At 45.8% G+C, this 11,725-nt stretch overlaps 1 protein-coding gene across 1 annotated transcript; it reads right to left on the minus strand.

Annotated features, from left to right (window-relative positions):
• Window positions 1–1,453: 1,453 nt before the first annotated feature.
• LOC114202362 (uncharacterized) lies at window positions 1,454–11,053 on the minus strand. Its single transcript, XM_028095526.1, has 4 exons — window positions 10,783–11,053; window positions 4,896–5,022; window positions 4,531–4,623; window positions 1,454–3,467 (listed from the first exon to the last, which is right to left on the minus strand). The coding sequence occupies exons 1-4, from the start codon at window positions 10,915–10,917 to the stop codon at window positions 2,404–2,406; spliced, it is 1,419 nt and encodes a 472-aa protein (XP_027951327.1). The 5' UTR covers window positions 10,918–11,053; the 3' UTR covers window positions 1,454–2,403.
• Between the last annotated feature and the right edge of the window lie 672 nt (window positions 11,054–11,725).

Below are 11,725 nucleotides of genomic sequence, written 5' to 3' on the forward strand. Positions count from 1 at the left end.
ATACATAGCAGGTATATTCACCTCTGCACTCACCATAAAACTTTTTTTTAAATAACCACGTGTTTCATATTATGCCTGCCATTAGCAAGGTATTGGTGGGTCAAGGTTCTTTACTTGTGGGGAAACCCAATCTTCATTACTGAAGACTGAATTTCTAGTAGTCCTATCCTTATTAGGGTGCTTTAGTCTCCCACCGGAACTCACAATCATAATGGAAATACTAAGAGGCTCCATACAGAGTCCACCTGGCCCCAAATGTGTGCCAGCAATTCCTTAGTTCTGTGGATTTAAAACCCCAGTAGTAAGAGTAACCTCCTTCTCTGATGGTTGATTCACCGGCACAAGATGCTCAAAACAGCATCAAGGAACTGTTGTAACGTTTGATAGGAGCCTTCTTCCCTTGAGGATTAAGCCCTCGGACCCAGAGGCAGTCAAGGTTGCAAGGATGGGGAGTAGAAACTGCATATGAATACCTACAGCTCTACCCCCTCTGGCTTCTCAGCTCTCCTACTACCTCTTTAATCAACTGCAATTCGCTCAGCTTCACTTAGAGTAGCTGTTGTGCTCAAGCTTGGACCCTGATTGGTAAGTCAGACAAGCTCTCACAGGACACTTCGGAATAATGAAGACCTCCCCGTACAGGATGCATAAGAAATTGGGGGTCAAGGTCATCCCCCCAAAGCAATACTTTGCTAACCAAGTCCTAACTTTAATTTTGATACAACCCCGTATACAAATAACATTTGCCATTGGATATGCAACATAAAGACTACTGTCCACAAATCTCCCTTTCTCTGATGAAAACAGTCATTTTTCTGTAAGTCTGAATGTTATAACCATTCAGGAAAGAAATCTGACATTGCCAGGCATTATCAAGGAGAGGAAGTACTAAAAAATTCTAAACGGAGGTACAGGTAACATGCATAATAGATGGTTTCAACAAAGACAAGTTTCTTGTGTTGGCAACAAAAGAAAATCACACATTTGGGTGTGATGCAAACCTCTGAATTTCACCAACATTCAAGAAAGGGTTTTGGCATTTTCAAGACACGTTATTTAAAAATTAAACTTAAAGTTGGCATATTTAAAAGCAAGATAATACCTTGTGCATTGCAAGGTCTCTTGTACATTAAAGATTTCTTTTACAAACAATAAGGTAACTTGATTTCTAAAGCCTCATCTGTACAAGATGTCTGAATCAAATTATCAAAAATCCTAATTCTCCTAGCAAAGAGTCTCTGCATGTAACCTTACAGAACTACATGTTTTTTTTTAAATAGAGTTTCTTCTAATTATTTGCAAAGTACTTTAGGAAAACATTAAAAGATTGATACAGAGAACAGTATTACATGATGTCTTAACATATTAACCTAAAATACAGTTTCTTGGCTCTATTATATTCAACCCATGTACAACTAATCTGTACAGAAATCCCACTGAGAAAATAACAGGAGGATATGCTTTGTGGGTCTTTTATTTTCTCAAACCCCATTTCTCATATATTTAGATGATGAGTGATGCAATTCAGGGCTTTTCTGTTGCTTACTCAGTTATATGTTAACGTGTATTCTTGCCTTTGCATGTCTAATATGAACAACAGTTCTGTATATAAACTGGTGACGCAGAGAAGGCAGACAACTTTACTGAAAAAGTCCAGCTTCTACTACTGAAGGCAGAGCAGATAAGAGCTCTCAAACTCATTTACGTGTGCCAAAAATATCTGGCAATATATCTTAAACTGTTTGTTAAATAATAAATACATCATTTGGTGCAGCTTATCTTCTACCATTATGGTACAAACAAACGTATCCACTGTGTAGCACTCTTGACAGATGCTGCGTCATAAACATGACATACACCATGTTCACAGATTAACTTCACATGTGCTATGAAAATATATAAATTTATAACATGTAGGCATACTCAGGAATATAAGCCCTATGTTCCTCTGAAGCAACAGGCTTTTTACTTGGCTGTCATCATTATGAACATATATATATATATATATTTATATGTACAGATACATATCTTTAAGGTTTCATATGCTTATTATTTAAAATTGAATAACCTTTTCTTTAAAAGATGCAATACCAGAGTTGGAAATTGATTTTTTTAACGTTTCTATGGACAAAGTTTTTCTATATTCTTTTAAATCATTATTTTTGTCCTCAATATGAATAATTTTATTTACGAGACTAGACTATTTGCTGAGTGCTTTTTTCTACAGTCTTTGCCACGTTCACTGCACACAGAGGCCCACTCTCCCATTTGGCATTCTGATGTTTAAGGAAGTAGAACTTCCTGCCAATGACTTTCCTATACTCATGGCCTTCAGGGAATTTCTATAAATGCGTTTTAGGATGTAGAGAGAAGGGCGATTATTTTCTTCAAAGTTTCTCACATTCACTCTGTTTCTAGGGTTTCTGTTCTATGAGTTCTCTGATGTATGATGAGGTGTGACTTCTGGGAGAAGGCCTTCCCGCATTCACCACACCCATAGGGCTTCTCTCCTGTGTGAGTCCGCTGGTGTATGATGAGCTGTGACTTCCAAATAAATGCTTTTGTACACTCATTGCATCCATAGGGCTTTTCTCCTGAATGAGTTTTCTGATGTCTAATGAGCAGTGACTTCCCACTGAAGGCTTTCCCACACTCACTGCATCCATAGGGTTTCTCTCCTGAATGAATTCTCTGATGTTTATTGAGACTTGACTTCTCTCTGAAGGCTTTGCCACATTCACTGCATTTGTTGGGCTTTTCATCTATATGGGTTCTCTTATGAGTAATAAGTTGTGATTTCCCACTGAAGGCTTTCCCACATTCACCACAGGCATAGGGTTTCTCTCCCGTGTGACTTCGCTGATGAATGATGAGCTGTGATGTCTGAGAGAACACTTTCCCACAGTCGCTGCATTCATACGGTTTCTCTCCCGTGTGAGTTCTCTGATGTGTGATAAGGTGTGACTTTCTAGAGAAGGCCTTCCCACACTCACATCCATAAAGTTTTTCTCCCGTGTGAACTGTCTGATGTGTAACAAGGTGTGACTTCTGGGAAAAGGCTTTGCCACATCCACTGCATTTGAATGGTTTCTCTCCTGTGTGTGTTCTCTGATGGACAATGAGTCGTGACTTCTTGCTGATGACTTTTCCACATTCACTACATTCATAGTATTTTAATCCAACATGAGTTTTTTCATGTTCAGTATGGAGAAAGGATTTCTCATATCCATTGCCCTTACCAGCTTGCTTTCTTCCACAGTTTCCAGTCTGAGTAAATAAATCTAACGAGTATTTCAAATGTTTTCCATTTGAGACACGCTTATTGGGCTTTTGCTTTAAAGGTGCAAGGTTCATGCCAGACTGAAATATTTTTCCACTTACATTCGTTTCACGGACTTGTTCCAATTTTTTAATCCTGTCTTGAATTTCTTGGTGCCATGCTTTGTAATCATCAACTTTCCAGTATTCTAGAAAAGAGAACAATCAAACACATTTTGTGAATTCTTCAATAACTGTGAACCAGATGAACGAGAACTGTAGAAATAATCACACACACCAGTACATGTTTGGGAATTAAAATTAAATAAAGTGTGTTCATGAAAACTGAGGTAAAAAACCAATAATAGATAAGGAGAAGAAAAAAACCCACATTGACTAAATAGGTTGTTAGAAGCAATGATATAATAATCTGTCCCAGGCAAAGGGTTTCATTTGCACACACACACTCAACTCTAAGACAAGGCAATAAAAAACTGCACTAGGAGGCAGGGAATGATGACACCAGAGTTATTCCTTTGGTTGTGGGAACAGAAAGAGTAAATTATCATAAAAGAAATCAAGGAGAGAATAGAGGAAATGCCTGTGGGTTTACAATAGTAATCTGAGGCACTTACCAGTCAAAAGGGGAGGAAAATATGTGGGAATTGGAACAGTGAGAGGGGAAAAGTGACAATGACTCCTGTGTCCAAGAGAAAAGAAAAGGGACCTATCAGCAGGATATGGTTTGTGGTGCGGAGAGGAAAATGAATGTATGAAGTCTGACATGAGAAAGGGGGGCTGAGCTCCTCAGTACAGACCAGAGAAGCTAGCTCGCTCTGAAATCAAAGCAAAGGACAGATTACCCTCACATGGATAAGTGACAGATATCTACCTGTGTATCTGAGAAGCTCATCTCAATGGTTCTTTTTTTTTTTAAGATTTATTTTTTATTTACTTGACAGAGAGAGAGAGAGACAGCGAGAGAGGGAACACAAGCAGGGGGAGTGGGAGAGGGAGAAGCAGGCTCCCCGCCGAGCAGGGAGCCCGATGCGGGGCTCGATCCCAGGACCCTGGGATCATGACCTGAGCCAAAGGCAGATGCTTAACGACTGAGCCACCCAGGCGTCCCCATCTCAATGGTTCTAAGTCACTTCCAAAGGTTTAGTGACTTCGAGAATTCTCTCAACAACATTGTGAAGGTGCCCACCCTTCACTGTCTTCACTGTTCGCTTCAAAGGGCATTCCAATCCCCCTGCCTCCCAGGTGACTCACCTGAAAAGCTCTGACTGGGGATGTCTTCACTGATTACCCGTGGCTTCTCCTGCTCCAGTCTGAAGATCACATCTGGTCTGATAAGTTGAAACCCTGTGTATGGAAAATCACACAGGACTTGAGCCCAATTTCTTGGGCTTCAGGCTTCTAAAGAACAAACAAATGCTTAGCTTCAGAGGCTGTGAATGAGGTCTTTCATTTGGGATGCACATGGACAAACACTCTGAAGACAAAGAAGGGCTAAGAATTTTTGAATTCTTAAACTAAAGCCCTAAGTCATTACACAGTTCACAGGTCCCATTTTTCAGTAAACGAACAGGAAAAGACAGCTGACTGGGCCGAGTCCACACAGGATGTGTCCTTACCTAGTGACACAAGGCTGCTCAAGTTCTCCAACGTCACATTTCTGTACAGAGTCTTCTGAGCAGAGTCCAGCAGCTGCCACTCCTCCCGCGTGAAGTCCACAGCCACATCCTCAAACGACAATGATCCCTGAAAGAACATGCTCCTAGTAACTCTGAACCAACGGGTTTTGGATAATGAAAGAGAGATGTAAGGGCCCTGGGGTATGAGCCACTAGCAGTCTTCGAATAGCTCTTCCCCTTCTGTCTGCTAACCTCAATTGTACGAGGGCTGCAAATACACCCCGTTCCCGGTAACAAATCACAACCGTTCCCTTTGTCCTTCTGTCTCTCTTAAATCTAGAGTTAGTCCTGTGCCTGTGTGCTGGCAGCGGGATCTAGGAAGTGTGCGAGGGCCATCTGGGGGAAGCTGCTGCTCCTTTGATGAAAGAGAGAGATACTGATAGTACCCTCTGCTCTACTATTCTCCCTGCTTTTATTTATTATTATTATTTTTTAAATATTTATTTATTTATCTGACACACAGAGAGAGACAGCTAGATAGGGAACACAAGCAGGGGGAGCAGCAGAGGGAGAAGCAGGCTCCTGGCTGAGCAGGGAGCCCGATGCGGGGCTCGATCCCCGGACCCTGGGATCATGACCCGAGCCAAAGGCAGACGCTTAACGACTGAGCCAACCAGGCGCCCCTATTTTTTATTATTTTTAAAAAGATTTATTTATTTATTTTAGAGAGAGAGCGAGCAGGGGGAGGGGCAGAGGGAGAGCGAGAGGGAGTGTTAAGCAGATTCTGCGCTGAGCGTGAATCCTGATGTAGGGCCTGATCCATGACCCTGAGATCATGACCTGAGCGAAACTAAGAGTTGGACACTTAACCAACTGGGCCACCCAGGTGTCCCTCTCCCCGCTTTTAAAGCAGACATGTACTTGAGTACTTGGCAGTAGCCACCTTGAGCCATGAGGCAACATGTGTGAGACAGAAAACCAACTTGTGAAGTATGGCAGAGTAGAACCCTGGAAAGACCCAGAGCCTTTCATGGCACCCCTCAAGAGCTGTGCTAGCCCAGGACTGTCTACTCCAGGTGTCCTACAGGAGAAACTTCACGGGCTTTATTATTAGAGCTATTATTTGTAAGTGAAGTCATCCCCAAGTGATACAGTTATTTAACATTCTTTTTTTTTTAAAGATTTTATTTATTTATTTGAGAGAGAGAAAGAAAGAGAAGGAGAGAGCATGGGGGTGCACAAGGAGAAGCAGACTCCCTGCTGAGCAGGAAGCCCAACTCAGGGCTCAAACCCAGGACCCTGAGATCATGACCTGAGCTGAAGGCAGATGCTTCACTGACTGAGCCATCCCGGTGCCCCCAAAAGAATGATTTCAAGCCAAACACAAGATCTGGATTTTACATTCTATATAAGGTTATCATCCTTAGAAAAATTGTATTTTTTTTTAAAGATTTTATTTATTTGACAGAGAGAGACAGTGAGAGAGGGAACACAAGCAGGGGGAGTGGGAGAGGGAGAAGCAGGCTTCCCGCGGAGCAGGGAGCCCGATGCGGGGCTCGATCCCAGGACCCTGGGATCATGACCTGAGCCGAAGGCAGTCGCCTAACCGACTGAGCCACCCAGGCGCCCCAAAAAATTGTATTTTTGATTTTGAAACAAATATCTTAATGTAAACAACACTCAAGTCTCAGCCCCTTATCTTCAATCATCATGTTAAAACATTAGATGGAATCATTAAATGAGTTGTTATTAAAACTTGAATGGAGGGAGCCTGGGTGGCTCAGTCGTTAAGCGTCTGCCTTCGGCTCAGGTCATGATCCCAGGGTCCTGGGGCCGGGCTCCCTGCTCAGCGGGGAGCCTGCTTCTCCCTCTCCCACTCCCCCTGATTGTGTTCCCTCTCTCGCTGTGTTTCTCTCTGTCAAATAAATAAATAAATCTTTAAAAAAAAAATACCTGAATGGAAAAAAAGCTCAGTATACTGGCCAGACAGCAGAATGTATCTCCTGAAAGAAGACATTTGCAGTGTAAATTACCACACTGATGAACTCCGCAAGAACAAAGATGAGAAGAAGTCAAACATATTAAAGAAAAGTTTTTAAACTCAGAGGATAGATCCAAAAACCCATCGAGTATTCCAGAGCTACAGAGAATGGATAATAAAGGGGAGGAAATAATCACTGAAATAAAACAAGAAAGTTCCCCAAAGTTGGAGGCACACAAGAGCCTTCCAACTGAAAGCAATAAAGAATGTGGATAAAAATTTTATACCCAGGGCGCCTGGGTGGCTCAGTTGGTTAAGCGACTGCCTTCGATTCAGGTCATGATCCTGGAGTCCCGGGACCGAGTCCCACATTGGGCTCCCTACTCAGCAGGGAGTCTGCTTCTCCCTCTGACCCTCTTCCCTCTCGTGCTCTCTATCTCTCATTCTCTCTCTCTCAAATAAATAAATAAAATCTTAAAAAAAAATTTTATACCCAGACACATCAATGTGGGTACAGAGGGAAATGCAAATAAAAATCACAAAGGTACCATTTCACACCCCCTGAAATGACCACAATCAGACAATAACAGTGTTGGTGAGGAGTGGAGAAGTCGAGGCCCTTATATATGGCTGGTGGGACAGTAAAATGAAGCAGCCACTTTAAAACAAGTTTATCAGAGGGGCGTCTGGGTGGTTCAGTCAGTTAAGCGCCCGACTCTTGATTTCAGCTCAGGTTATGATCTCACAGTTGTGGGATCGAGCCCCATGTCAGGCTCTGTCCTCAACGGGGAGTCAGCTTCAGATTCTCTCCCTCCCTCTGCCTCTGCTCCACACCCCTTCCCCCGCTCGCTCACACTCTCTCTAAAATAAATAAGTAAACCTTCAAAAAAAATACTTAAAAAAAAAGTTTGTCAGTTCTTCAAAATGTTAAATATAGTTACCACAGGAACCAGTGATTCCATTCCTAGGTACGTACCAAGAGAATAGAGAACATATACACAAATGTTCGTAGTAGCATTATCCATGAATGTGGAAATGTCTAGCAAATGAGGAACTGATAAACAAAACGCGCTATAGTCACACAATAGAATATTATTCCACAACAAAAGACAATAAAGTATTAATTCATGCCGCATCTTGAAAGTAGGCTGCAAGAAAAAAGCCAGTGACAAAAGACCCTGTAGTGTGTGATCCTGTTGAGACAAAATGGGTAGAATGGGCAAATGCAGAGAAACAGCAAGCATATTGTGGTGGCCTGGAGCTGGGGCGGGGAGAAATGGGGAATACCTGCTAAGGAGACAGGGTTTCCTTTTGGGAGGATGAAAATACTCTTTTTATTTTTATTTTTTAAAATTTTATTTAGTTATTTGACAGCGAGAGAGGGAACACAAGCAGGGGGAGCAGCAGAGGGAGAAGCAGTTTCCCCACGGAGCAGGGAGCCCGATGCGGGGTTGGATCCCGATTGTGACCTGAGCCAAAGGCAGACGCTTAACCGACTGAACCACCCAGGCGCTCTCTGAAGGATGAAAATATTCTAAATTTAGATTGTGGCTGAATAATTAAGACAGTTGCAGAAGCCTCTAAACTTACTAAAAAAACAAAACAAAACAAAACAGTAAATTGTTCACTTTAAATGGGTGAATTGTATGGAACTACAATTGAGGAAATAAAAGAATTATTCACCTGGGACTTGGTCATTTTCTGCTATTCTTGGGAAATGGCCAGTAACTATAGGCTCTGCTCTCTGCTTGTGGACTCGGTGTATCTCCTGGACTCTATCTTAATGCTCAAATTAAAGGTCTCTGGTCAGGATTCTCTTCACCGAGGATCCTTGGTCCTGAGACTTCTTTATCTCAAATAAGCCAATTAATTCATGGAAACTGGAATCTGTTGAATCAGTTAACAAATTCTCTTTAGTTGATGCAAATATCCCTTTCTTGCTGGAAACTCACGGCATTTAAAGCTCAGTGGGGGGCGCCTGGGTGGCTCAGATGGTTAAGTGTCTGCCTTTGGCTCAGGTCATGATCTCAGGGTCCTGGGATCGAGCCCCACATCGGGCTCCCTGCTCAGTGGGGAAATCTGCTTCTCCCTCTTTCCCTCTTCCTCTGCCGCTCCCCACTGCTACTTCTCTCTCTCAACCTGTATCTGTCTCAGATGAATAAAAAAAAAAAAAATTCTTAAAAAAAAAAACCTCAGTGGGCTTTCTGTAGATTCTAAACAGGCCTAACAAGGACTCAAAATAATGGGGTATGCAGAAGGAACCCCACAGCATTAATAGCAGTATTTCACAAAGCACTCATTCTCTCTCAAAGTGGGGAAGGGAAAGAGAGACCGTGTGTGTGTGTGCAAAATATATAGCCAACAGACAATACGAACAACAATTTCATTTTTAAATAAAGGCACAAATAAAAGAGGAAAATGAATCCAGCAGTTGATGAAATGAATAATTCAGCAGAGCTTCTCCTCAAAATACTGTGAGTCGTTCATTTTAAGCTCATAATGTTCTTGAGAGTTCTAAATTAGTTAACACATGTAAGTACCTTAGAACTATGACAGGCACGTAAACATTTAGCAAATGCTCGTTAGTGCTCTTCTTATTACATGATGTGATTATAGAAAATACATATCAATAACAGTTACTATCAATAATCCCACTACTTCAAAGGCACATCTTTCATAGGGTGGGAGAAACCATGCTGATATTACAAAATGTGATCTGAAGTCTTCTTAAATTCTTAAGCCACAGAGTTTATGCGATATAGTAAACCCACTTCCAGACCCACAAATATAACCGCAGACCTGTGATTATATAGGTCACCCAGTCAGCTCTCAACCAGCACCCAATACCCTGGCATCCCTAGTCTTCAATCACTGACCCCCAAGGCCACGACATCAGTAGCCTCAAAGACCACCCATCGGTCCCACCTCAAGCCCTCCACAACCTACTGCACCAAGCACACTCCCAGCAGGCTGGGAGTCCCAGTCGGTCAGACAGCGGGCCCTAACTAACTCCCACAGCCCTGTGACTTACACCCACAACTCCCTCACTCACCCTCACACTTACTAACCCACAGGCTTCCTGGTGACTAGTCGGATGCTCCCCACTTGTCTAAATCTACTCTGTCCCCAGTCAGCCCCACGGACCCCCAATTACAGCCAAGTGCCAACCAATCTCTGATCTCCACCCCCCAAGCTACCAAATCCTTCACCCCGTAGTTCCCCAGTCACTATTCTCTCTTTTTTAAAAGCAAGCGCGATGCCAAATGGGGGGCTCGAACTCAGGACCCCAAGATCAAGAGTCCCAGCTCTACCGACCGAGCCAGCCGGGCGCCCAAGGGCTCCTGGAACGGCCGACACTCGGGCCTCCCCAGGCACTATCATCCCTAGTAGTCCCCAGGCCCTCGCCCACCAGGCACCCTAACCCTGACCTCGAATTCCCCAGTCACGGACGTAAACGGCCAGCCTACACTCACGTCCTCAGGAGCCTACGGTTCGTGACAACACACAGCGCCTCCCAGACCCCCACTGGCCTCCCCAAGGCTCCGCAACAAGTTCAGGAGAGAAACCCTCCTCCGGTAACGCCCCCGACTCGCAGAGCTCTCGCAGGCCCCAGCAAACCGCAAGTCGGTCACCCCGCAGACACTCAACTTCGCGGTCCCTCCAGCCGGCAAATTCCACTTGCCCTTCACTAACCCCACCAGGCACCCAATTTCTGCCCTTCACGGCTGCCCCGGTCCCTGCAGGCACCCCAAGTGCAGACCTCCGATGTCCCCATTCCTGGCACCTTCAGACCGACGCCGCCCTAACAGGTGCACGACCGCTCACGGCCGCCGCGCTCACGGACACCCACTCCGCTGTCCCCGGCTCCCCCGCCAGCCCTCCGCCCGACAGGCCCCGGTCCCTCACCTGGCCCCAGTCACCGACCCCCGCAGGCCCCTCAGCAGCCCTCCGCACGGGCCGGCTCCGGCGGCCACGCTCCACACAGCAAGACCCGCCGCGCGCCGCGTCCAGCGGCCCCTCCCGGGAGGCCCCGTCACCCATCCCCGGAGTCCTCCGCCCCTCGGCCGCCCCCAAGACCTCCGCATTTCCGATTACAGCGGACCGCCCCAGGCCGCGTTGGCCCCGAACGCTGCCCCGACCCGCGGAACGCGCGCCGGGGTCACCACAGGCCCGCGGGGAAAGCGAGGCCGCCCCAGCCCCGCCCCGCCCCCACCCCCTCCCGCGGGGGCCCGGGCGCCGAGACGCTCCCCGCGACCGCGGAAGTGGGCGCGCAGAACGACATTTCCCAGAGTGCCGCTCGCCCCAGAACTACACCTCCCAGAGGGCTCTGCGGCGGGTCTCGCCGTAAGCTCCGTCGGCTTTTCGAGTCCGGGGGTGCGGGGAAGGTGCCCTGGGGTGCGCGCGGCATAACGAAGGCTGGAGTTCCTGCCATCGGACGACCTCCCAGCAAGACAAAAGCATGCAGTTTAACACCATACTCACGTGTTAAAGCAGGAGTCTGTGCTGAGGGCGGAGGGCATTAAGACAGGAATGTGGGGCACCTGCCCAGCTGAGTGGGTGAGCCTGCCCCCCTTGATCTCTGGGTTGTGGATTCAGGCCCCATGCTGGGTGTAGAGATTACTTAAAATCATAAAGAGAAAACAAAAGGACAGGAAAGGCATCCAAGGACAACTGCTTCTGCTGTGGGCGGAGCACCGGACAAGGGTGGGGGGGGGGGTCCAGGCTCCCCCCATCTGCCGGGCCAGACACTGCCCATCTGTTTAATGGGGATTCCGAGGGGGGATATCGGATACAGAAGGTACAGGGTGCGGGTGAGTACACCTCACACAGCGTGCCCCACCTCCACTTT

This window comes from Eumetopias jubatus, unplaced genomic scaffold (genome assembly GCF_037043125.1).
Source record: "Eumetopias jubatus isolate StellerSeaLion01/CBP00866 unplaced genomic scaffold, mEumJub1_p1.0 scaffold_16, whole genome shotgun sequence".
Lineage (NCBI taxonomy): Eukaryota > Metazoa > Chordata > Mammalia > Carnivora > Otariidae > Eumetopias > Eumetopias jubatus.

Bases quoted from the DNA above. Each gene is read 5' to 3' on its own strand.
- LOC114202362 (XM_028095526.1), bottom strand. From the start codon at position 10,917: ATGGGTGACGGGGCCTCCCGGGAGGGGCCGCTGGACGCGGCGCGCGGC. The intron at 4,624-4,895 runs GTAAGGACACAT...TTCCATACACAG, and splicing joins GAGCAGCCTTGTGTCACTAG to GGTTTCAACTTATCAGACCA. The intron at 3,468-4,530 runs GTGAGTCACCTG...TCTCTTTTCTAG, and splicing joins CCCCAGTCAGAGCTTTTCAG to AATACTGGAAAGTTGATGAT.